The 26,822-nt window shown below is 26.8% G+C and overlaps 3 protein-coding genes across 3 annotated transcripts; 2 read left to right on the plus strand and 1 right to left on the minus strand.

The window, feature by feature from the left end:
• On the minus strand, positions 1–26,453 carry LOC134837260 (MOXD1 homolog 1). Its single transcript, XM_063852627.1, has 8 exons — positions 26,163–26,453; positions 14,874–15,026; positions 6,669–6,842; positions 6,500–6,612; positions 1,472–2,141; positions 456–819; positions 227–393; positions 1–165 (listed from the first exon to the last, which is right to left on the minus strand). The coding sequence occupies exons 1-8, from the start codon at positions 26,451–26,453 to the stop codon at positions 1–3; spliced, it is 2,097 nt and encodes a 698-aa protein (XP_063708697.1).
• Positions 8,177–9,208, plus strand: LOC134827981 (trypsin-1-like). Its single transcript, XM_063840903.1, has 3 exons — positions 8,177–8,231; positions 8,287–8,615; positions 8,765–9,208. Exons 1-3 carry the CDS (start codon positions 8,177–8,179, stop codon positions 9,206–9,208), a joined length of 828 nt encoding a protein of 275 aa, XP_063696973.1.
• LOC134827982 (trypsin-1-like) lies at positions 10,302–11,276 on the plus strand. The gene is made up of 3 exons (XM_063840904.1): positions 10,302–10,356; positions 10,414–10,742; positions 10,833–11,276. Exons 1-3 carry the CDS (start codon positions 10,302–10,304, stop codon positions 11,274–11,276), a joined length of 828 nt encoding a protein of 275 aa, XP_063696974.1.
• Positions 26,454–26,822: the final 369 nt, after the last annotated feature.

Consider the following 26,822-nt stretch of genomic DNA (forward strand, 5'->3'; position numbering starts at 1 on the left):
TTAGTAACAGCACAGTGCTACAATTGCGGCAAAAAGTGTTATCGCTGGTAATGCTGTTAAATGGCATGATGAGCCCGAATACATTTCAAAATACTGCTGATACGGGCAATGACTTGCCGGTTTAACGAGATTCGTGAAATTTGGATATGTAAATATTTCGGGAGGCTGCAAAAAAGTCGTGATAATTTAATTTTACGGTTAATTGTTTTAAATGTGCGTCACTTACCACTGAAACGGATTCCTTCGAGGTACGACAAAAAGTCATGTGTTTGCCCGTGAGAATTGCTTGTTCGACTCGGCGCGTGAAGAGAGGTTCGGACCACGGTAATTGGTACAAATGTGTGAGGAATGTTCGTTCATGGAACTCCGCTGGATCGGAAATTATCAATTTATCTAAAAAAAAAAAGATATTTTAATAAAAAAGGTAATTTTTAATATTTTTATAGAAAACTTACTCAATGTACTGTTTTTGTAGACAATTTCTTCCTCGGAAACTTCACTGAATTCCTTGGCATGTTTCAAGGCTTCAATCGCAATGCGGTTTTCGCGATCGTTTAAATCGCCTCCAGGAGGAAAATTAGGAAAGACAGTTGCTGTTGAATACGCATCCAAGTCGCTGTTGTAGAGAATGGAGTTTTCCACGTCTGTCATGTTGATGCCGTAAAAACCGTGAACGCCGAAATTTTCGAAAAATTCCTTGACGGGCGTCATACTGTAGCAGGAAGCTAAATCGATTCGAGGGTAGTAAGTAATGAAAGCGAGGCAAACTTCTTGTTTTGTCGAATATCCTCCCAATGTCGGGCGTTTTCGTTTGAGAGTCTGAAAATTATAATTAAAATTTATTAGAAATATTATTTTATTAAATTTATTTTTCAAATTCGAAAAAATTCACAATAAAAAAAATTACTAAATTATTAAATTTTTTTTTTAATAAAAAATAATTTTTTTTAGGTTTATTTTCTGTATTTTTCATCAAGATTTTTTTTTTTTATTTTGAAAAAAAAATATTTTAATAAAAAAATAATTTTATTTTATTTAATTAAATAATTTAATTGTAATAGAAATAACATTCTCCTAAGAATTTATCTTTAAATTTTTTTTCTAATTTTTATTTGATTTGAATTAGTTTCGATTCAAAAAAAAATTTAAAAAAAAATTTAAAAAATATTTTTTTTTTAATTGAATTTTTTTTAAAAATTTTATTTCTTAAAATTTATTAAATCTTTATTTGCTTTAATTTTTTTTTTTCTTAATTTAAAAAAAATTAATTAAAATGTCAAAAATTTTTAGAATTAGTAATTTTTATGAAAAAAAGAATTCTAAATTTTTTTTATTTAATATAATTATTTTTACTTTAAAATCAATAAATTTATTAATTTTTTTTTTCATTAAGAAAATTTTAAAAATTTAAAATAAATTTTTAATCTCATTAAATTTAAAAAAATATTTAATTTTTTTTCCAGAAACTTACCTCGTAAGCACAATCCGTGATGATATAATCTCCTGGCAAAATCGTTGTCTCGTTCGCCAATTGATGAATTTCCTGAAAATTGTGATCGTAATTATCATCTTCGACAATTCGATCTAATTCTTTGCCATCGCGAACGTGTCTTAACTTCATCTTTTGTCCAGCTGCATGAGAGTGCAATGCCGTCGACACAATCTTAATACCACTTTCGGGAAAAACAGCTCCTGTACATGACGGCCCACAAATGCCTAAATTTCTGTACAATTTTTGTCCTGGCGGAATCATTTGCGTTTCGGAGACAGTAATTCCAGTTATTAACATGCCGCCCTCATGTTCGCGTAATTTTTTGGTATAATGCAGCCGGAAACCCGAGTGATCCAGAATTCTCTTCGCATGTGGATTATCATAATGAATTTCGAGCATGTAATATTTGACGCCATCTCGACCGCCGAGAGGAATTCCAACGTGTTCGGGTAAGAATTGACCGTTGCCGCCTTTGCCCCATGTTGCGACGGGCGTTATGCAGGAGTTCCAATCGTGCGGCGTGAGCGAATCTGAGTTGCAAACTGCTCCAACAGTTTTTCCCCATACATCCCAGGCATTCGGGTCGGAGCCGCTGTACGAATCGCACTCGAAAAGTGTCATGTGATGAATTAATGGATGCTTCGTGGAACTGAAAAATGTAGAAAATGTCAAGAAAAGTCATTTATTTGAATTTTGTGTTTGTAAAAAGAATTTTTTTTTTTTCATGTTAAAATGTACTTTTGGGCATGACGCAACCAAAATGTGCCTCAAACAGAATGAAAGATGTTAATCAATTAATTGTTGGCAACTATAAATTACTTTTATCTACAACTTGGATCAACATTGCGGTTGCATTGAGGATGCAACGGAAGGCACCTGACCGATATTTACATTAAATTCCGTAACAAGCAAAACCACAAACTTTGCTTTTCATCAGGTAACTTCTGGTTACGAAGTTTTCTTTGACAAAATTTTATTGACGCAACTTTTCTTTGTAGACCCAAGTCATAAAATATCAAAGAAATTATTTTGCCTTAAGCTGATTTCGAAGAAATTTCAACGAGGAAATATCAAAGCTTGTCTCGTATATCGAAAATTACTCCCAATCCGAGCGTCAACATGCAATTCAGCGTCATACGATGTGATAATGATAATAAATAGCATTACAACCACTTTCATTTTGCCATGGCAATCAGACATGCAGCTATTCATTTTGGCGCAAAGGCATATTGTCAGTGCTGTGCAAGAAGAAAAAAAACTAGTTTGCATAAAATTGAATTTTGTCATGCATATTCGAAATAGGTAAGTATAGCTTGGACGAAGAATGCGACATTTTTGGAGAAAATTACATATTTTTTGTGTGTGTTTTTTTTTGGAGCAACTGAAGTATGAGAATATTTTTTGTTGAATGTTCAAATATTTTTTGTTAAAAGTTTTCGTGAAATTTTTAGTGAAAAATATTTTTTCCAAGAACATGAAAAAAATGTTTTAAAAATAATTTGTGAATTTTAATTAGGATTTTAATTTTAATTTTACTTAAAAAATTATCAATGGAGACATCTTTATTTTTTTAAATCTCTTAAGGCCGCTCCAAATCAAAAATAAAGTCCGATGCCCCATTTTAAAAGTCGAAAATCCAATGGGGCAAAAAAAAAATTAAAATTTCATCAAAAATTGCCATTTTTAGGTGTATTTTCATAAATTTTCAAGATGTTTTTAAATTTTTTTTTTTAAAAGGTTGTGACTTATCATCGTCTATGGATGGCGCCGAGGCGTGCGTCAATGTCAACTGGGGGTCTCGATATCCCAGGTGACATTGACATAATTAAGATTCTTTCTCTTTCGTGCCAGCCTCCGTCGAGTGCAGACGTGTATGCGGCGTATTCTTCAATAAAGTTTCATTTTAATTAGAAGCTCGCGTCTTTATATTTTGCCTCCTTAGCCCTCTAAGGCGTGAAGCCTGAGGGCGAATCCTTCCCGAACCATTACAAATGGCATCCCTTGCGGTCCTCAGCGAAAAACATCGGAGCTGAGGAGGTGAATTTAGGCGATTTTTTACAATTTCGCCGACATTCACTTTGACCGCATGGAAGGAAAGGAGGTAAAATCAAGTAAGTATGAAGAAGAAAGCCCAAAAGCCTCTTTTAATAGGCGGGCGAATGAACATCCACGTGCCGTGCAAGAAATTCGGCGAAAAATTTAGTGAAATTCTACAAAATTTGTCATCTTGCAAAATTCCGTCGTGTGCAACATTCGATTTCAAGCCCAGCCAATCAGGAGGGCGGATTGTATCGGGGAACGATGACGGATTAGATGACAATATTTTTGTTGTTGGTAGCGGATATTTTCGATTTTTATGTTGTTGTTAGCGATGGAAGCCCTGCCATTCAGGAGGGCGTATGGAAACGGAGAAATGACAAAGGATTGTATTGCGTCGTAGCCTTCAGTCAAAAATTTCTCGTGAAAATCTCGATCACGAAGGTTACTATCCTGTGCCTCGTTTTTCTTGTGTTCCCTGAGAGATTTTGAGGATGATGGCGGTTGCAGTTGAGGCTCAATGGCGATTTTTGGTTTTAAAACACACATGCGAGACACATGCCATACCGCCAGCCCATAATCCAGTTAGGATTGGGCGAACAACACGAAGGGAACAGCAAAGGATGTCGTAACATCCTCTCCGTTAGCCTTGTAGAAGAGGCGTGTTTATATTTTAGATGTTTGATGTGCCTTTGATAGGCGAAACTTGTGGTTTATGTTGTGTTATGGTGCCTGAATCAGAGGAAGAGGGAGTATTATTCAGAATAACTCCAATGCCCTGCTCTATCAAGAGAGGGCGTGAGAAGAAAAAAAGTGCGCGAAACTTGAAAATTGCCCTTCTTGGACGCGAGAGGGTGAGAAGCCCAAATCCCTGAAGGGATTGGGCGAGAGAACAAGAATGCCACGTGTGGCAAAACGATTGCCGTGTCTCTCTCCGGCGTCATAATTGAGATCGAGGAAGGCCGTGTCTCCCTCCGGCGCTATAATTGAGGTTGAGTGATGCTCGTTCCGTCGCCACAGTTGGAGGGGTCCGTGAAGGAAGAGCGATTTGTGACTAATCATCGTCTATGGATGGCGCCGAGGCGTGCGTCAATGTCAACTGGGGGTCTCGATATCCCAGGTGACATTGACATAATTAAGATTCTTTCTCTTTCGTGCCAGCCTCCGTCGAGTGCAGACGTGTATGCGGCGTATTCTTCAATAAAGTTTCATTTTAATTAGAAGCTCGCGTCTTTATATTTTGCCTCCTTAGCCCTCTAAGGCGTGAAGCCTGAGGGCGAATCCTTCCCGAACCATTACAAGGTTTTAAATTTTTAATAATTTTTGTTTAAAAAATTGTTTTTTATTTTGCCCCCCCCCATTTTATTTTCAAAAATTTTGAACTTTATTTTTGATTTTCATTTAAAGCGGCCTAATTTATGTGAAAAATTTTTAAATACAGATTAAAAAATTAGTTTTTGAAATTTAATTAATTTTAAATAAATTTTAAATTAATATTAAATAATAAATTTAAAAAAAATAATTAAATAAATTAAATACAATTAATAAAAAAATATTTTTAATAAATATAAATTAATGTATTAAGAAGAGAATTAAAAAAAAAATAAATTCATATTTTTTTCTAGAATGAAAAATGTTAAACATAATTTATATAAATCAAAAAAAATAAAAAATAAAGATAAATATGAAAATAAACTAAATATTTGTTTTTTTTTTCAATAAAATATTTTATTTTTTTTTTAATAATTTTTATAAATTCTGATAAAGTTCTCCTTTTTTCAGGAGCTACAAGCCTGTAAAAATTTCTATATGAAAAAATAATAATTTTATTATTAAATATTTTATGGAAAAAATAAAAATTTTTAAATAAATAATAAAAATAATATTTATTCATTAAAAATAATTTATAATTTTGTTAAATTTTTTTTTTAAAATTAAAAAAAAAATTTTAATTTTTTTGACTAAATATTTTGTTTGTTTTTCAATAAAATATTTATTTTTTTTTAATAATTTTTATAAATTCTAATGAAATTTTCCTTTTTTCACAAGCCTGTAAAAATTATAAAGCTCATGTCAACGCACCAAATTTTGATGTTTTCCTTTAATAAAGGATGCTGATTGGTATTGTATGTTTTATTATGAAGTCTACAATTTATGCACATGAAAAATTTCTTCAAGCTATAAATTACATGCAAATCAACGAAAAATATTCAACGACTGCATTTTAAATTAAAACAAAAAGAAAAAATGGCTCGAATTGAAATTAAAGAAAAACAAAAAAAATATTCTCATTAAAACGAGTTTAGGTCATATTTTCGATTTGTTCTCTCCAAACAACGATTTCGTAGTAATTTAAGCTCAATTACCACAGAGTACGAGTAACAGGTGCGGCAAATGTTTGCATCTGACCATCGAAGTTGTATTTACTCTCCATTAGTAAAGCTTTCGAGCAGCACAAAAAAAAAAAAGCAAATGCCTGGCCAGAATATTAAATTATTATAAATATTTATCACTGGTTTAGACGACGACGACATCATTTTGAAGAGGAAACCTCTTCAGTTTTCGTGTCTCATTTGTTCGAGTGGATGATTAAGGGCTTCTTCATCGCAAGTGGTGTCAAATTTCTGGAAAATTGTTTGCATAACAGCACGCCGACGTAACGCAACAAGGGGTTGAGTGTTGCTATTTTTACATAAAAATGGAAAATTTTGCACGTGTAACACGAATGTGAAGCTCGACAAAGGCAAAAATTTAATCTGTGATGTGTGATTTCCTGTAAAAATGTGACAATGATGTCTTATTTTTTCGTGAAATTTTCATCACAGATCAGTCATGCGACTAAAAGCCTACAAGTCATTTCAATGTCAATATTTGATGATTTCTCTGGTTTCATCTGATTACTCGAGTTTCATCAAAGTGAGGCACGTTTCCGCATTTTTTATGATAAAAGTTTGAAAATAATCCGCTTACCTTTCTTTTGTCAGCAATGGCTCGTAGCCGATAATGTGATGCTTTTCCTTCAAATCGGGCGCCCGGAAGATTTTGCACCAATAAATCGTATCCATGCTCGCATCGATTGTAATCTGAAATTAAATATGGTTCAATTTTTTTTCTCGTTTCCCCAAAAAATTTCACTTACATTCTTGACCGTAACGTCCCATTGTTCGATTTTGGCGTCTTTTTGTGCGGGTTTCTTAAAATGCGGATTTAATAAATGCATATTTTTCCATCCGCGGTTCTTGCTGTGCCCTTTGTGGTTTCCGTGGATGGGATCCTTGTCGCCATATGACCAAAGAACTTTCATCGAATCGGACTGTGGGAGAAAAAAAAAGTTTTTTTTTTATTTTTAGAAATAATTGACAGAAAAAAATTAATGGATGATTTTTTTAACGAATTGCTTGAGGGATAAAAATAGTTTTACTTTTTAATGAAATCCACGAGGGAAAAATCATTCAAAAAATTTTCCTATCATTATTTTTTTTTTTTGGTTTTACAAAAGTTTGCGGAGTAACAACAACGAAAAAAAAAATAACAATCGATTGTTATCTTTTCCTGAATTGGATCAAACTTGATTTAAATAAATTGTTATTGTTTGCAAGATAATCTTATCAGAAATGCTTGAATGTGCGATCTAACATCTTTATTTTGGTACAGGGAACGTAATTTCCAACGGTCTCTAGGGTGAACACTTCAAGACGGTCTCTGTGGTGTAGTTTTCTGCTGAACTCGAAGGTCGTTCGTAATTTTGATAAATTACTGCCTTCATTAAGGTTCTTTTTATATATTTTTTTGTGTCACTCAGACAGCTTTTATTTATATTTTATTATAGTTTTTTACTTCAATTTTTGATGATCAATTGAATAAAAAAATAATAAAATTCAACAATTTTTTGTAAACATATCAATAAATTCTTTTAGCGTAAAATTTATTTGAAAATTGAAAAAAATTATATTCTTTTTTGTTTTTTTTTTTTTTTTAAAAGAGAAAATAAAATAAAAACATAAAATTCTTATAATTTGTTAATTTTTTGTATTTTAATAAATAAAATAAAAATAAATAAATAAAAAAATAAATGCATAAATAAAAAAATAAATAAATAGAAATAAAAAGTATTTTAAAATTTATTTTAATTATTTTAAAAATTATTTAATATTTATTAAATTAAAACTTTGTTTATTTTTTTTAAATTTTATTTTTTTTAATTAGAATTTAAAATAAAAAAAATTATTTAAAAAGTTTAAAAATTTTCTTAGATTTTATTAAAAAAAATAAATAAACAAAAAAAAAATAAAAAATATATTTTTTTAAATAAATTAATTTATTAATTTTTAATTTTAAAATAAAATTAATTTTTTATAAAAATATTTTAATTAGGTAATTATTTTTTTTTTGAAAATTATTCATATTTTAAATTATTTTTTAATTACTTTTAATTATTTTTTTTTCAATATTGACACCCTATTAGCAATAATCTGCCAGAAGCTTCCTATCTTTTAATTGAGGAACACAATAAAACAATATAATCCAGGTTTTCACATATCGCTGTTATTATTTTAATTGATAAAATTTTAAATCACGATAAGAAAACATATAAATTCATCAACAACTGTAGCAATAACTTCAGTTTATTCGTAAACAACACAAAAAATGAAGGGATTTTTGGTATTTGCTTTGTTCGTTGCCTCTGTGGCGGCTCTTCCACGTAAGTTTTTTATTACCCAAATCCATCAAAATTTAAAAAAAATATTTTTTTATAGAAAAATTCCATATTGGATATAACGGAGGTCGCATTGTTGGAGGAGAAAATGCCCAAAGAGGCGAATTTCCGTTCATCATCAGTCTTCGCTGGTCAGTTTTGGGAGTTGAGCAACACGTTTGCGGCGGAAGTATCATCGATGAGATGCACGTTTTGACTGCTGGACATTGTATTACTGAATTGCCACTTGCTGGAACGATGCACGTTATTGCCGGTATGACTGACATGAAAAACACGGGAGGAGTTGAAAAATGGCAAAAAATTAAGGTTGTTGAACGAATTGTTCATGAAGATTACCATGGAGGCGTAAATCCCAATGATATTGCTGTGGTAAGATTTTTTTTTTAATTTTTATGAATTAATTTTATTTTTGGAAAAAAAAAATTTTGTTTTCGAAAAAAAAAATATTTTTTTTAATTTTTAGAAATAATTTTAATTTTTAATTAAATTGTATTAATTTTTTTTATTTTTTTTTTCAGTTAAAATTGGAAGAACCTTTGCAATTCAACGAATTTGTTCAACCAATTGACTTGCCACATCGCGGAAGTGACGTCGACGGTCAAGTTACATTAGCTGGATGGGGATCTACTTCTTCGTCGATCATTGTTCCCAGCATGCCTTCGGATTTGCAACGCATCAACTTGCCCATTGTGCCCATCGTCGAATGTGACGAAGCCATGACGAGTTTAGTTGGACCCAGTCCTCTCGACTACACCTCAAATATTTGCACGGGACCTCTCACTGGCGGAATCTCAGCCTGCAGCGGAGACTCTGGCGGTCCATTGGTACAAAAGACCTCCTCGGGCTACGAACAAGTCGGCATCGTTTCATGGGGAATCGTTCCATGCGGATCTGTCGGAGCTCCTTCAGTCTACACCAAAGTTTCCGCATTCACCGATTGGGTAGCCAGCAAAATGAACTAAGAAAATCGATTTGTGCCGCACTTGAATTATACAATAAAATAAAAAGCAATCAGTTTTGTATGTAAATTGAGAGGACTGTGTTTTCCATTGTTTTGCTTGAGAAAATAGGTGTAGGTGTGCAAAGCTTTTCTTCTCATTTGCACAAAACAATGAGATATTTACCTCAACTCTTTGTGAATTTTAAGTGTTTTGATCAGGGATGCAAAAACTTTTGAGTTGAAAGTCAAAATTTATTGATTTTTTACTTTTGAACTTGAGCTCAAGATTTTATTAACGTCACTTAAGTCAAAATTAAGTCGAATTTCAAAAATCATATTTTAAATTTTTAAAATTTTTCAAAAAAATTGCTTAAAATTTTGAGTTTAAATAAAAAATTAATTAATCTGGTTTAAGCTTAAGTCATCTTAAGTTACCTGACTTAAGCTTAAGATTATATTTATGTCGTTTAAGTCAACATTAAGTCAAAAAAATCAATTAAAATGTTCATAATTTTTTGAAAAAAAAAGTTATAAGACTTTTGAATTAAACTTAAGCTTAAGTGAGATTATTTGACTTAACCTTTAATTTTTTGACTTAACGTTTTTTAAATCAAATTTTAGGAAAAAAAAAATATACAGTATGACCTCCCGATAAAACGATTAAACGATTTTTAAAAAATAATTAAATAAATCAAAAAATTAAATTATTTTATTGATTAAAAAATTTTTTTTTTTAATTTTCTGAAGAAAATTTAATATTTTGCCTTTTTTTAGAAAATAAATTAAGAAAAAATTAAATAAATTTAGAAATTAAATTATCAAGAAAATAAAAGAATAAAAAAAGGTTTTTTTATTAAATTTAATTATTAATCAATAAATTTGAATTCAATTTTTTGTTAATTATTCAAAATATTGACACCCTATTAGCAAAAATGTGCCAAAAATTCCCTATCTTTTTATTTAAGGAACACAATAAAATACTTTAATCCAGGTTTTCACAAATCATCATTACTATTTTTATTTTAATTGATAAAATTTAAATCACGATAAGGAAACATATAAATTCATCAACAACTGTAGGAACAATTGCAGTTTATTCGTAAAAAACACAAAAAATGAAGGGATTTTTGGTATTTGCTTTGTTCGTTGCCTCTGTGGCGGCTCTTCCACGTAAGTTTTTTTCAAAAAATTTATCAAAATTTGTCAATAATAATATTTTTTTTATAGAAAAATTCCATATTGGATATGGCGGAGGTCGCATTGTTGGAGGAGAAAATGCCCAAAGAGGCGAATTTCCGTTCATCGTCAGTCTCCGCTGGTATTATTTGGGAATGGAAGTACACCTTTGCGGCGGAAGTATCATCGATAAGAGGCACGTGTTGACTGCTGGACATTGTATCACCGAATTGCCACCTGCTGGAATGTTATACGCTGTTGCTGGCATGACTGACACGGAGAACACGGGAGGAGTCGAGAAATGGCAAATAATTAAGGTTATTGAACGAATTGTTCATGAAGATTTCCATGGAGACGTTAATCCAAATGATATTGCTGTGGTAAGATTTTTTTTAAAATAAATTAATTTTTTTTGTTTTAATTTTTTTATTTTTTTCTTAAATTTTAAAATTAATTTTATTTTTTTTCAGTTAAAATTGGAATTCGAATTGGAATTTAACGAATTCGTTCAACCAATTGGCTTGTCAGCACGCGGAAATGACGTCGAAGGTCAAGTTACGTTAGCTGGATGGGGATCTACTGACCCGCAACCTATTGGGAGCACGCCCCCCTCGGATTTGCAACGTGTCAACTTGCCCATTGTACCCATCAACGAATGTGACGAAGTCATGACGAGCCTCATTGGACCTCATCCTCTCGACAAAAAAACCAATGTTTGCACAGGACCTCTCACTGGCGGGATCTCATTTTGTGCCGGAGACTATGGCGGCCCATTGGTACAAAAGACCTCCTCGGGATACGAACAAGTCGGCATCGCTTCATGGGGAATCGCTCCATGCGGATCTGTCGGAGCTCCTGCAGTCTACACCAAAGTTTCCGCATTCACCGATTGGGTAGCCAGCAAAATGAACTAAAAAAATCTATTTTCGTTCTTTAAGTCAAAAATATTCAATTAACATTTTTGTAATTTTTCGAAAAAAAAAAAATGTTTTAAGACTTTTGACTCAAATCCAAAAGTTTTTTCAACCCTTTTGTCAATGCACTCTCCCATTCTCCTCATTTGAATGCAATTTTCTAAAAAACAGGAACAAGAACAACAATATTTCATCCTGTCTGCCGCAAAACTCGTACACCAACCTAATAACCTACAAAACTGAATTTACTTTCATTCATTAGCATTTCATGTTCTTTTGTTCTCTCGTCGCACAAGGTTACCCAATCTTATATTTAGACAGAAGCAAAACGAACCGAAATTAAATGAATGAATGAGTAAATATGGAAAATCCATCATCATTACGCCTTCAACGAATTTCGAGCGATAGTCTCTTGTGTTTCCGTTCGTTGCATGCTCGAAAAAAAATCCTCCCAGACTTCAAATTTTTTTTAATGTAATAACAATACAAGTGAGCGGTTTGTTGTAACAAAATATAATTTATGCATAATTTAAATTACATTTGAACATGCAATCATCAATTCGTATCATCATCATCAGCGTCAGTGGCAGAAGTAGCAATAAGATAATGCTTTGTGGAATTGAAGCATGACTTGAGGCGAAAAGGAGATAAGGAAGGAGTTCACTAACTTTTGCATGTAAAAAAATTTAAAAGTAATTACTTTTGGCACAAGCAAGTTTTTATTTCAAACATGTTATTATTATTTTATTAAACTTGATGTAGAAAAAAAATAAAGTATGAAGCTCTTGGATTATTTTAGGAATTTTTCTAATAAAAATATTGTTAAAAATTCAGGCAAATATTTTTTATTAAAATAATATTTATTTGATAAAGTGAGAAAAAATTTTATTAAATATAGTGCAAAAAATGTTTATGAATATTTGTTATATTTAGGCGAATAAATTTAATATATCCATTTTTTGTCTCCCCCCCCTCGGATTTTGTCGAAAAAATTCAGGGGGAAAAATAAAAATTTAATATAAAATACAAATATTTTTGACATATTTTGGAATTTTTATATTAAAAAATCATGAAAAATTACTGTTTATGGTAAAATTATACAAAAAACTAAAGAAATTTGTTTAATTACGACATTTTCTATTGAAATGTTGAAAAAAAATTTTTTGAAAGTCACGTGACCAAAATTTTTTTTTTTCAATAATTTTTAAATTTTTTATTCCTTTTTTCAAATTTTAAAATAATATATAAAATTTATTTTCAACATTTTTAAAAAATTACAAACAAAAAATTCAAAAATATTTATTTTTTATTTCCCCTCCCCCTCGAGAAAATCCTCATGGGACAAAAAATGAAAATATTAAATTTATTCGCCTTAAAGATTTTTTCGTATTTTTTTTTGTAAAAATTTTTTTTGAATTTCAAGCTCAAATTTATAATTTTTTTTTACTAAAATTTAATATAACTTTTAGATTTTATTTTAATGTGTAAAAATATTTAAAATACTTCAAAAATCAAACTCTTGTTAACTATTTTTATTTAATGACAAATAAAATATTTTTATTTAAATATGTACCTAATAATTAAATATTTTAAATATTTATTTTTATTTTATAAAATTTTATTAAACTCTTAAATTTTCATAAATTTTGCCCAAAAAATTTTCAATTAAATAATACTTTGTTAAGAAAAAATTCTTGACTTTGATCATTTTTCTTCAATTAATAAAAAAATATATAAAATAAAATTTTAAAAAATTTTTAAAATTTTTGATTAAAATAATTTACAAAAAAACTTCAAAATATCAAAAAATTATTTTTTTTTTATTTTTTTAAATTTATCTATTTTATTTTATTTAATTAAAAAAAACATTGATCTTCAAAATTTATACTAAATACATAAATAAATATTTTGAAAGTTTTGTCCAATTAAAAAATAAATTCTGAAAACTAAAAATCTCAAATAAATGACAAAATAAAGAAATTTTCAAATGAAAAAAAAATATCATAAATTTTATGATTGCTTGCAACTCAAAACATCTCAGAATTATTTTATCAATTAAAATTGAAATTGAAATTGTCATTGCTTCACTGAATAATAAATGAATACCAAAATTTTCTTATTTGAGTCCATTAAGGATCAATTGTTTCTTGATAAAGTTTTGTAGAGATTATTAATTATTAATAGAATTATTAATTTCCAACCCATAATTTGATGGATTTGAGATTTCACCTCAACCAAGAAGAGAAACTCATATTTCAATCTTGTTTTCTATTTAGAACAAAACATTCCTTCACACAAATTAGAATTCTTGACATGTAACGATGGACAACATTTCTTGTCTTTTTCTTAACAAAAAAATTCCAAAGCTTTTTTGCATAAAAATATCTTAAATTTTTTCCATGACAACTAACGGAGCAACAACATACAAAACATTAACCTAAAAATTGTCCAATAACTCAAGAAGATAATTTTTTTAAAAAAAATTTCTTTTGTGATAGATAAGGAAGAAAAAAGAAACATAAAAAATAAATTAACAAAACCAATTTAAATCTATGAAACTTTTCTTTTTTTGCTCGTTTTAATTAACATGACGGACAAATTAAACTTCTTATCAGCAAAATGCGAGTTAGAAAGACAAAAGAAAATAAAAAAGAGGAACAAGGGCACACAAAAAATGTTAAAAACTTAAATTAGTGGAAGTTTTTGTTTCATTTTTGTCCAATTCGATCATTTTCTTTAAAAAAAGTTACTTTGTTAAATTTGGCTTTAAAATTTTCATGCAAATTTCCGTTGAAAAAAGCAAATATTGACTCGAAAATTTGCAAAAAAGGCTTATGCGAAAAGCATGTCAAAAATTTTCCGTCAAAAGTCAACATTGCATCATGTCAGAAATTTAATAATAACGTACGTCAAACACTCTTTCCGTAGTAATAGACGACGAAAGGAAACTTCCAGCGACGACGACAATGCAAAATGACGTTAAAAACTTTTTTTTATATTCGCTAATTGCTTAGTCGTAATAATTTTTCGCGGCGTCTTGGCACGCAATTAGTACGTGGGCTGAATATTGTCGCAACCACATCACTTTTTAAGCTTCTTATTGAGAAAATGCTTGAACTATTTTCAACAAAAAAGCGACTTTTTGCCAATTAAGTGTTTTTCGTCGTTTAATGCAAGAGACAAATACCCTCATCATTCACTGAAAAACATGCAAATAAGTGTCGTCTTACGTTTTCTTGCAGTCTAGAATTTTTAGAGGAAATTTATTTCGAGAGACAATAAATTGTCGGAGCAAAATCAAATATACTTAACTGCACACTGAATCACTTTACGAGACAAAACTTCTTATTTTTGCATGGAAAAAATTGACATAAATGTGGATCGTTTTTCGTAAATTTAATATTTCTGTTGTTGTTTTGCTTCGACGACGAAGGTGTCTGTAGTTTTTTATTTTTTATTGCAAATCTAATAAATTCGAGCCTCGAGGCGTCTTTCAATGTCATCACGTACCGAAATATTTTTTATTAAAAAGTTATCCGCTTTAAAATATTTATTTTTTGTGAGAAATAAATAAATAAAGGAAAAAAATAGTCTTACCGTGATGACCAAATCATCCGGATCGCATGTCTCCAAAGCACGTTTGAATTGGATTACGGTATGTGTCGCATTTTGATAGCCATTGATGACCGTGTAGTTTTGTGTGTCATCTTGAATTGGGGCGCCGTTGCCATCGCGATGTCCGTGGCAGTCCTGAAAATATTTAAAGAAGAAAAAAATTAAAAATAAGGAATTTTCATGAAAATGTGGAAAAATTTATAATTATGATAAAGGAAAAAAAAATAAATGAAAAGAAAATAAACACACGGAAAATTTTTGAATGAAGCTCTCCTAAATTAATATTTGAAAGCGAGTCTTTTGTTTAAGGAATGATTAATTTTTAACATGAAAAGATGAAATAACGCGGAAGTTTTTCATCTTGAGCAAATAAAATGAGAGTTAAGTACAATTTACTTTTCGCTAATGATGTTTTTAATTTTTAATAATTAACTCAATTTTTTTTTCCTCGTTCAAGAGAATTTTTTGTGAGAATTTGGGGATTTATAGGTCAATTGCATCATATATATTTTTTTTTTAAAAGAAAAAAAAAATAAATATGATTTTTTAAAAACTATCAAAAATATTAGAGGAAATATTAAAAAAAATGTAAAAAAATATTTATTAATAAAAAAAAAATAAATTAATAAAGAATTTTTAAGATTTTTTTTTTATTTATTATTTTTATTAATTAATTATATTTTTATTAATTTTTTTTTTAAATTATTTTTTTTATTAAAATATTAAATTTTTTATTAATTATTATTAATTAATTATTATTATTAATTATTTTTTTATTAATTTTTTATTATTATTTTAATTATTTTATTATTAAAAAAAAAAATTTAACCTAAAATAATTGTTTAATTTTAAAAATTAATTATTTTTTAATATATTATTAAAAATATTTTAATTAAAAAATTAATTATTTTTTAATAAATAATAATTTAAAAACATTTATAAAAAAAAATTTTTTTTATAATTTATTATTTTTAAATTAATTGAATTAAAATTATTATTTTATTTTAATTTTTTCGTTAAATAAATATTTTTAAAAAATGTAGGTACAAAAATAATTAACTAAAATAAATAAAAAAAAATTCTTAAAAATTAAAAAAAAATTCTGCTCATTTAAATTTAAAGAAATTTTTAAAGTAATTTTTGAAAGAAATTATACAAAATAATTGAGACAATAAAATTGCGGAAAAACAAAAAACTTGAGAGTAATTATGCAAAATTCGTAAATCAAATTACACTTTTGTTGAACTTTTTCATTACAACTTCAGTCGAGACAATAATAAACAACAAAAGTTAAATTTATTCTTCCACGTGTCTAAATTTCCGAGAAATGTTTCGATTATATTTCTCTTTTATTTACTATTATCATAGCTTAACTTTTTTTTTCGTCTCATCAAAGCAGCTTAAAATTTTTTTGCAAAAATTTTCGTATGACTTTCAATCAAAAAATATTTTATTTGAGTTTTCTTTTTTTTCGTAAAAGGGTTTTGACTTTTATTTATCTTCTCTTTTATAAAATGGTGAAAAAAATAATTTATGAGTCAATAGAGAAAAAAAAGGTAAACATGGCAAAATCCAAATCAAACAACAAAAAAAAATATCTATTTCAGGAAAACTCTTAAAATTTTTTCCGGAAACTCGAATTCTTGTGGTAATGTCACAATCCATCTTAATAAAGAAAAAAGGTAATGTGAGGTAAGTGTCTGTCCATAATGGCAATAAAGGAGATTATTTATTTGAACAAAGGAGATTTTATGTCGGTCATTATTTGTTTCTGCTCTCATGAATTTTCCAGCAGCTCGTCATCTTTTTTTTTTGCTTCTTTTTCGTCACCTTGGCACACAATTGAAAGCGAGCAATAGAAAAAATAAAGAAAATCCGAAAAATAAATATCAAAGAGTCTGGTCGGTGTGATATTAGATACACACTTATTCCTCACACCTCTTTAGTTTTACGACACAAAAGATCCGAAGAAGTCATATTTCAATGTCTCTCGGAATGAGCGTCAAAGATAGGTCGCCATGTGCAAAGAAAAAGAATTACGTGGAAGGTAACATGATGCACGAGATACTTTATTTTCCCGATGGTGACGCGAAGAAAAAAGGTGAGAATAAACTTGAGATGAGATGGAATGTAGTCAATCATATTCATTACATTGTTTACTTTGATTTTTTTTATCTTTTGTCTTTGTTAAATGATATTAAAATATTACTGGGAGTAAAGCTGCCAACGATAAATCTAATGAAGTTCTTGCGAAAGAGAGATTAATTGGAATCATAAAACACAGGAATCATGCAGTTGCTTGTCGTAACGTGACTAGAATGCGTAACAATAAACCACAACCCAAGTTTTTTCCATTAGTGAAGCGTTCTCAGCTGGAATTGCATTAAAAAATTAATTGCGATTCTTGCATTTTGCAGTGAATGTAAATGTTACATTTAGCATGACGTTTCGCTAAGGAGCTTAAATTAAACAATTGAATTCTAAAATTATTTTTTTTTATGTTTAAGGCGATTTGTTTTAATTTTTTGTATGTTTGAATTTTTTACATATATTTTTTTAATTGACAATTAAATTATGAAAAAAAATCATTAATATATATTTTTAATTTTAAAATTATTTATTTTTTAATTTAACAAATAAAATTAAATTATTATTTTTTTTTACATTTTTTAAAATAAAAAAAATTAATAATTTAATTTAATTCGAAAAAAAAATATTTATTTGATAAAAAATGATCCCTTCATTAAAATAATAAAAAATTATTATTTTAAAATTATAATAGTTTATTTTAAATAATTTAATTTTTAAATTTATATTTTTTTTAAATTGAAAAAATATTTTAATTATTTATTTTTTTTTTAAATAAATTAAAATAATAAATTTAAAAATAAATATATTTAAAAATTAATTATTTTTAAATTAAATTAAAAAATATTTTTGAAATATTTTAATTATTGATTAATTTAATTTTTTTAAAAATAAATTTATGAATTAATTAATATTAATTATTTATTTTTATTTTATGCCTTTTAAAATTATTTAAATTTTTTTTATTTAAATTTTTTTCTTAAAAAAAATTAAAAAGAAAAAAAATTATTAAACTTTAAAAAATATTTCCTTTAAAAAAACTTCTCATTAAAAAAATCGGAAAAGGATAAAAAAATTCAACGGAAGCATAAACGATCATTAATAGAGACAGACACGTGTTACATATCATCCACTTAATGTCGATACTTAACGAACATCTGTCTCTTCATCCGCATTCAATCCAAAAAAATTCACGTAGGTATAAAAAATTGGCCTAATGTTTGGTTTTTGATTACTTTTACAACTTCAAGGCCTTTTCAAGAATTAAAAAAACCGCTGAGCAGCTGCTTAAATATAAAAATTTTTATAAAATAGAAAACTTTTAACAATATTTTTGATTTTAGTGTAAAAAGAAATATTGAACTTCCAACATATGCATTTCATAAATATTTAATGAATTTTAATGAAGGTTGCAATAAAAGGTCGTCTGCTCATAAAAATGCATCTAAGTAGACAACAGATGGAGGATGCGCCTCATATACAGACGTCTGTCGTATCAAATTGCAATAAAAATCTGTTCGAAGGAAGTAAATTAAAAGAAAAATGTAAAGCATAAATTTACACGACAACAGATCGTTTGTTGCAACGAGGAAAGAAAACCTTCAATTTGTGTTCGAGAAGAAAACAATCTTTGTTGACAATTATATTCCGTGAAGCAAGAAGTGGGATTACAAAGGATTTTTCTAAATAAATCAACGGTTGCCGTGGCAATGAATATTGAGAGTTTCAATAGAAAAGTGGTCGAAATCGGGTAATTTTTGCTGAATAAGGAAAAAAACAATTTATTAAATTTATTATTTTTGTGACTATAGGAACCGCACCTTGGATTAAAAATAATTTATTTATTGCGATGTTTATTATTTGATAGAGTCTGGTAGTTAGATAAGAATGGCAACGACGATAACCAATTAGCAAGATAATATTGTTAACGCTTGAATGGAAGGAAAATAACCAAATTTGAACAGCTTATTAAATTATTCAATTTTGTTTAAATTGGTTTTTTTCTTCGATTTTTGATTTTTTTTTATGATTATAGAAAAAAATATATTTTTTTGGTATATATATCTTTAAAATTAATTGAATCAATAACTTTAAAAATATTTTTTTAATTAATATATATTTATATTTAAATTTTAATTAATTTTTTCTAAACATTCATATAATTGATTTAAATGATCATAATTTTTTTAAATATCAATTTTAACTTAATAAAATATTTTTCAGCAAAAATAAATAATTTTCAATTTTCAAAATAAATAATTTTTAATTTTTTTAAATTTCCAAATTTTTTCCCAAAACATTTTTTTCAAAATTAAAAAATTGAAAAAATCAAAATAAAAATTTTAACAAATTAATATAAATAAATATTTAAATATTTTTATAATTAAAATTAAAAAATAAAAATTAAAAAATTTAATAAAAATTTAATTTTTTAAAAATAATTTTTAATATTTTTTAAAAGAAAAATTAAAAATTAAAAAAAATTAAAAAAAATTTTAATTTTAATAAAAAATAAAATTAAATTTTTAAAAAATTAAAATATTAATATTAAAAATATTAATTTAATTAATTAATTTAAATATTATTAATATTTTTAATAATTTATTAAAAAATAAAATTTTTAATTATTAATTTTTTAATAAATTATAAAAATAATTAAATATTTTTAAAATTTTTCATTAATTTTTCTTTAATTTTTATTTTATTTAATTTAATTTAAAAAAAATAAATTAAAAATTGTCGAATTATTTAACTAAAAAAATATTTTATTGAGTTAAAACGAAGTTAATTTAATATAATTAGGTATATAATTTTTTCATTATAAAAAATATTATTATTAAAAATGCTTTTAATTTAATGATAAAAAAAAATATTTCACAATGTTATCAATTTTTGTAAAATGCCTGCTGATCATAATTCGACAATATTGACAATAAAAAATAAAAAAAAATATTTCATCAGTTGATGTTGTCAACAAAATGATATAATCCATTAGACATTTAATACAATTTTTTTTTTTTTCATTAAAGAAAATTATTTTTGTCTGCAAAGTTTACAAGTGCAATTACGAGCAATTGGTTCCAAACAAAAAAAAAAAGAAAACAAAATCGAAAATGAACGACAAAAAATTATCAATTTTCGTATTTCTTTTTTTTTTTGGTGTGCAAATTCTGCGTAAGAGTCTCACCTGCTTGAAAAAGACGTTTTTTTACCATGTTCAAAACATGTTATTACATTGTATTTCTGTTTCGTTCACCTTTTAATTTAGTTAATTGACATGCAGAAGTTGTTGCTTGCTTGTCGTACTGCCAACAAAAAAAAATATTTGAAAAAAGTGAGACCAAAAATGTTCTGAGAAATTGTTAATTTTAGACTGGAGGGAATTTTTTTGCGTTTGAAATGACAGCAGCTAATCAAAAACGCAGACACGAGATGAGCAAGACAGATTTTTGGACAGTTTCTTGTTAATTCTGTTTGCAACTGGATTCGATAAATCCCGTATTCATGCCTCGGAATTAATTATGAGATAATTAAAATCTCATTCTGGGTAAAATTTTCACGTGTCACATATGAAAAACGGAGGATTTTCGCATTAGAACGAAAAATTTCACGTTTGTCGCCACAACCGCTGGCTACATGTGTGTTTCGTTTTTGCTCACAAATATTTATTTTTTTTTGCAAACATTTTTTTTGTTGCTTTATGAAAAAAGTTCGCTTTTCTCGGCAAAATTTTTTCCTCACGGAGGTTTCGTTGGCATCATAATTGTGTGGTAAGTCACAATGACAAGAGAGAAAAATTCTGCGGTTGCCATATGGTTAGACTAACAAAGTTTCTCCTTTTTTTGTGGAAACTTTTTACTTTGCGTACAATTACATTATTATATCATAAAATAATAGGAGAGTAATGATAATAATGAAAAAGTCAGAGGTAGGAAAAATATTTTTCATGAAAATGTGTCGAGATGCATGCCAAAAACTTTACAACTCGGCCCTTGGACAAGGTTAGTGCATGAAATTTATTCCCCAGAAAAGGTAAATAAAAAGTTTTTGTTACAAAGTATTTAAACAAATTTTTTTTTGTAGGTCAAAAAGGAACTTAAATAATGAAATAAATAAACAGGAGATTGAATTATGGCACCCACTCGTAGTAAAAGCAACAAAAGTCGTAGTAAAAGTTTCGTAGCTGTTGCCAAACAAACTTGGACAACAATTTAGAAGCCATTTCATGCAGTCGTCGCTGCCATTGTTGCAAGTTGTGCCAACAAAAGTTATTGTTTAAGACCAAAAGAGCAGTTTTTCTCGTATTTTCGTCAAAATGCACAAAAAAATGAGAACACAGGATGCATTATCATTAAAAATAAAAGTAACTTCTGTCGCTTGTTGTCTCTTTTTCGCTGCCAGAGAAGAACATTAACCAACAAAAATCATATAATTAAGCGACATTATCAAAAGTTATTACGACTTTAATGGTCTTTTTATTATTTTAGTAACCGCATCCCCGTTTATTGTCCTCTGTCACATGTGTGTGGATGGATTGTGACACAGTTTTTCTTTTTGCAACACTTTGAGAGGAAGGCACTTTAATGACATCAACAACAACCGTTTAATAAGCAGTTGAAATTAAATGCGGAAATGTCTTCAGCAGATGTAATCCCGTGTATCTATGGCAGCTGCAATGAAGGAAATTAATTTAAATTATGAAGCAGCTTCAAAGAATTTTGAATTTTTTTTCTAATTGCTTTTTGAAAATTATTTTATTTAAAAAACAAAAAAAAAATTAAAATTTTATAAAAAATTATAAATTTTTTAGCTTTTTACAATTTTTTATATTTTAAATTATTTAATATTAATATTTTTAATTAATAATTAATTAAAAATTAAAAAAAATCTATTTTAAAACCGAAATTTGTCATTTAACTAAAAATATTTTTTTAAAAATTGCATAAACAAAAAAATATCAATAAATTAAAATAATTTTAAAAAAATACAAAAAAATTAAATTTATTAACTTAACATATTTAAATAATTTTTTTATTTTTCTTCTATAAATTTAAAAAAAAAATTGCAGATTTTAAATTAAATTAATTTTTAATTAATTTTTCTTAGAAAATCTTAAAAAATATCTTTAAAACCCATTTAAAACTACAAAAAAATTGATGAATTAAAAAAATTAAATTATTTAATTTTTTTTTTAAATTTAAATTATTTTTTTAAATTTTAGTTAATTACATATTTTTTACTTTTTAATTAAAAGGTATTTTTTTAAAAAATTTTTTTTAAAATTTTATTTAATTTTTTTTTATTTAAATCGAAATTAAATTTTCTTTCATGTTTTTTTCTTTTCATTTCAAGAAATTTTGTAAAACAGAAAGTTTGAAATAATTTGAGACAGAATAACTAAAGAAAAAAATTAATATTTTTGATGAAAGACGAAATTACAAAAATTACTTTTCAATTAAGGCTCCTTTGTCAAAAGAATATAATTCTATTAAAATTGTTCAAAACAACAAACTGGACAAAAAAAAAATAAATTGCATGTTTTTTTTCTATTGTTTAATGAAAGAAAAAAGCAATTTGTCGAGCTCGGATGCACTCGTGCCTACCAAATCACTGCGAATAAAGGAGATAAAAGTGAAGACAGAATGAAATAGATTCAAATTGAGTTAGCAAAAGCAAGACATGACGAGAATTTTTATTGTGTCATTGTGCAAAATGCATCTTTTCATGCACGTCAAAGCATCAACCAGATAAAAACTAGTCAAATTGCATCTTTTTTGGACACAGATTTTCAAATACTCGGGATTTTCATCATCATGTGGTTACAAAAATACGTGACCTTCATCGACATCATGTCAAGCTTGCCAGCATGGCTTTAAGGTGTAAATGTGAAATTTTGATGATATCAATTTTATGTTCAAATATAAAATTTATATTAATACAATGGTGTCCTAAAATAACGACGACGACAACGACGTCGACGCAACGACTGGAAAATGTTCGATGAGAATTTTTATCTGTCATGTGACACGTAAATCACTGAAAATTGTGTCTTTATCGAAAATGTGATAGATTTAAGCTGCACAAAAGGATCAACGAAGACGTTACTCGAGCATTTCATGAGCTTGCGAAAATTCAGACAGTTCAGTGATCAAAGTCAGTATCGAAATTCGATCACATAAATATCGAGATTAAATGCAAATTTTGTCGCGAATGCGAAATAAAAAACAAAAAGAATTTAGGAGACACAAAAAAAAATAAATGTCATAGAAAAGAGCGACGAACGCGAATAAACAAAAGAAGAATCAAATAAAAAAATTAAAACTGGTTCCCATATAATTTTGGTTCGCACATTCGAGTGACAGACAAAAAATTTTGGATTTCGTAATGAATCATTGACAATCATCGTGCATCGTAAAACTTAATCCTTAAAAAAAAACTATTTTTGTGCCTTTGACTGAAAATGTAATCAATATTGCCAACTACTAGAGACAGTTTGTAAATTGTTTCGCTTTATCAGCTTATAAACTTTGCTCTTGGTTTTCAATTATTAGTTGGGAACCCATTGGGAACAGAGATGTAGTAATTTTAACGTAGAATAAAAAAAATATTTTAATTTAATTTATTTCTTCATTTTTTTTTAAACTTAAATAAAAATATTTTTAAAAAATAATAAATTAATAAACTTTAAATATTTATTTAAAAAAAAATATTTAAATGCATTGAAATATTTATAATAAAATAAGGTAATTTAATCAAAAAAATAAAAAAATAAATAAATAAATAAAAATAAAAATAAATAATAATAAAAATAAAAAAAAAATAAATAAAATACAATATTGAAATTTTTTGTCATTTTTAAATGTATTTTAAATAAAATTTCGAATAAAAAATTTTTTTATATATTTTTTTTTATAATTTTAATAATTAATTCATAAAACTTTAATACAATTAATGAAAATTTTTTATTTAAATTATAAATAATTTATTTAATTTACATTAAAAAAATAATAATATTTTATTTAAAATTAATTTAAATATTAATTTTTTTAACAATTAAATTTATACAAATTATTAGACATTTTTTGTTTTAAATATTTTGAGGAGAAGTATTTTTTAAAAATATTAAATATTTAAATTGAACTTGACTAAATGTTTTTTTTTATTAAAATTAATATTATTTAATATTTTTTTAATTTTTTAATAATTAATATTAATACATTAATATTATTAAAATTTTAATTTTATGAAATTTTTAAAAAAAAAAAAAATAAATAAAGATAATAATACCTAATAATAATAATAATAAAGAAATAAAATAAAAAATTAATATAACAAAAATAATTTTTTAATATAAATTTCTTTCTAAATTTATTTAAATTTTTTTTTTAAATATGTATAATTTTGATTTATTTATTTATTTAATTTTATTTTGAATAATTTTTTTAATTAATATTTTTAGCTTTAAATATAAAAACGAAACTTTAAACGAAAAAAATATTTAAAATGCAATTCTTTAACTTTCAAACAAATAATTTAGCATAAATTTTAAAACTTCCTTCCTTTAAAAGGATCTCAGTAATTTTTCACATTCTTACTCAATACCGCCTCTGGCTATGTCTATGATAGAAATTCACTTTGAAAAATCGCTATCATAGATCACATTAACAGAAAATTCAATTTCTTGGCGCGATAAAACTTATTTTTTTTTCAAGTGTTCCGAGTTGGTTAATACACTTGATAGATATAATTTTTCGTTTTATATTTTTTTTGTTGTTTTTACCTTAATTCACTTCGTTCTTCGGTGACGCGAAAAAATTTCTCAGGCACACACACTCCTAATATTCATTGGTAAATTACTCATGTTTCGTATACACAAAAAAAAATTCACACAGAAAAAAAAACAAGCAGAATTTTATATTATTTTTACCCAAAACGCAAACAAAAAATATAAATTAGTTTGGTAAATGGCTTGTTATATAAATGAAATTCCTCTTTGATTCTCATTTTCTGGGTGAATTAATAATATTAAAAGGAAACAAAAATGATTGTATTATTGAACTTGTCTTGTTTTTATTTATTTTTTTGCGAAACAAGACAAGAATATTGCTTGCAGTGAACGTGTGAGTATGTTGTACGAGGCGAGTACAAAGGAGAAATAACCGACGAAAGATTTAAACGAGAAAGAATTGGATTTGGAAGAAGAGACGATTTTTCGGGTATTTTTTTTTTGTTGTGTGGCAAACGAAGCACATTAATTTTGCAGACCGAGAGTGTTATACAGATTAAAGAACATGTACCAACAGCAAATAAAAAAAAAGTGGTAACAAAATAAACGACGATGATGATGATGATTTTATTTCTTATGCCTTGTTTTCTAGATTTTAAGGAGATAAAGATAATGGGAGGAATTTTGTGTGTTTCTCCGGAGATTCAATTTATTTTTGTCTCGTTTTAATGCACAGTTGCTAAAAAGTTAGTCATCTCTTTAAAATTAAAAAAAAGTTCACCGCAGCAAAAGAACCAAAATTTATTTCCATCAAAGCGTTTTAACAGGAAAAGTCACAATTTTAAGGAAATATGCAAATTTCTCTCTTTAAATGTTTTTTTTTTTAAATTTTTATTTTAAAGGAAGGAAAAAAGCTTTTAAGCCGAAAATTATTTTATTTCATATTTTTGTTTATTATTAAGGAATTTGGCATTGTTACAAAGTTTGTAAAGTATTAAGGATGCGTGTGTGGAAGAAGACAAAAAATTCAGAACATTTTTTTGCTAAAGGCAAAAAATTTGTGACATGCTTCTTTAACTGGAAAATCCGCGAAAACAGCAATTTTTGGGATTAAAGCGAAATTTTTCATACATTAATTAATTATATTAGGCGCACGTGCAATTTTTCCTTTGAAACGCGGATTTAATTTAATTTAATATTGTTTATTTTTATCATTCTTGATATTCAAAAAAAAAAAGTAAATAAATAATTAGATAAATTTCTGTGGAAAAACAATTAAAAGCGCGGTGAATCCTGAATCCTTACGCGCAATAAAATAATTATTTTTCTATTTACCAAGAATTTTTTTATTTCAACATTTCAATTAAAAAAAAATACGGGTGAAACCTAAACAAATAATTTTTTTATCCTTTCCTGTGCGTCGAAAATAAATAAATCATAAAAAAAAATTTACTCACCAAGACATTTGGCAGGCCCGTCGAGTCGTCAACCCATGCAAGGACCAGATCAGATCCCGCCATCTTGCCGTGCCGATAAGAAAATCCAAGGCCAATAAATCCACGTGTATTGACGGTTGTCGTAAAGATAATTTCCTTGTTGTCGACTTTCCATTCGAGCAAATATAATCCAAAGGGATCCATGATCTCGGAACGTGTCCAGTTTACATGATGCACGGATTTTGTCGTCTTGATCCGTAGCAACAGCAGCAACAGGACATTCGCAAGGACAAGGGAGGCAAGTGATTTCATTTTTTTATTTATTTTTTTTTTTATTTTACGAGAAGAAACAATTTTTTCCACTTTCTGTAATTTGCTTTTCTTGTGATTAATTGGAAATTATATCAATTGATTTTCAATTAATTTGCTCTTTATTTTTATTTCTTTTTTTGCTAAATGAATGCTTTTTATTGCTCGACACTGCTTCTCGTTTTTTCTCTCTTTAATTCCATTAAATTACTGAAAATTATTAATTTTTTTTTATCACACACAATTAGCGAGAGATTTTCTTTAAAAAATTATTTTTTATTAAATTTTCTTCATTTTACAAAATTTCACAACGAACAATGTTATCCTTGAAACATTTTGAAAGACGCGCACAAAACATATGCAAGCGACTTA

The sequence above is a fragment of the Culicoides brevitarsis genome, chromosome 1, assembly GCF_036172545.1.
Source record: "Culicoides brevitarsis isolate CSIRO-B50_1 chromosome 1, AGI_CSIRO_Cbre_v1, whole genome shotgun sequence".
NCBI lineage: Eukaryota > Metazoa > Arthropoda > Insecta > Diptera > Ceratopogonidae > Culicoides > Culicoides brevitarsis.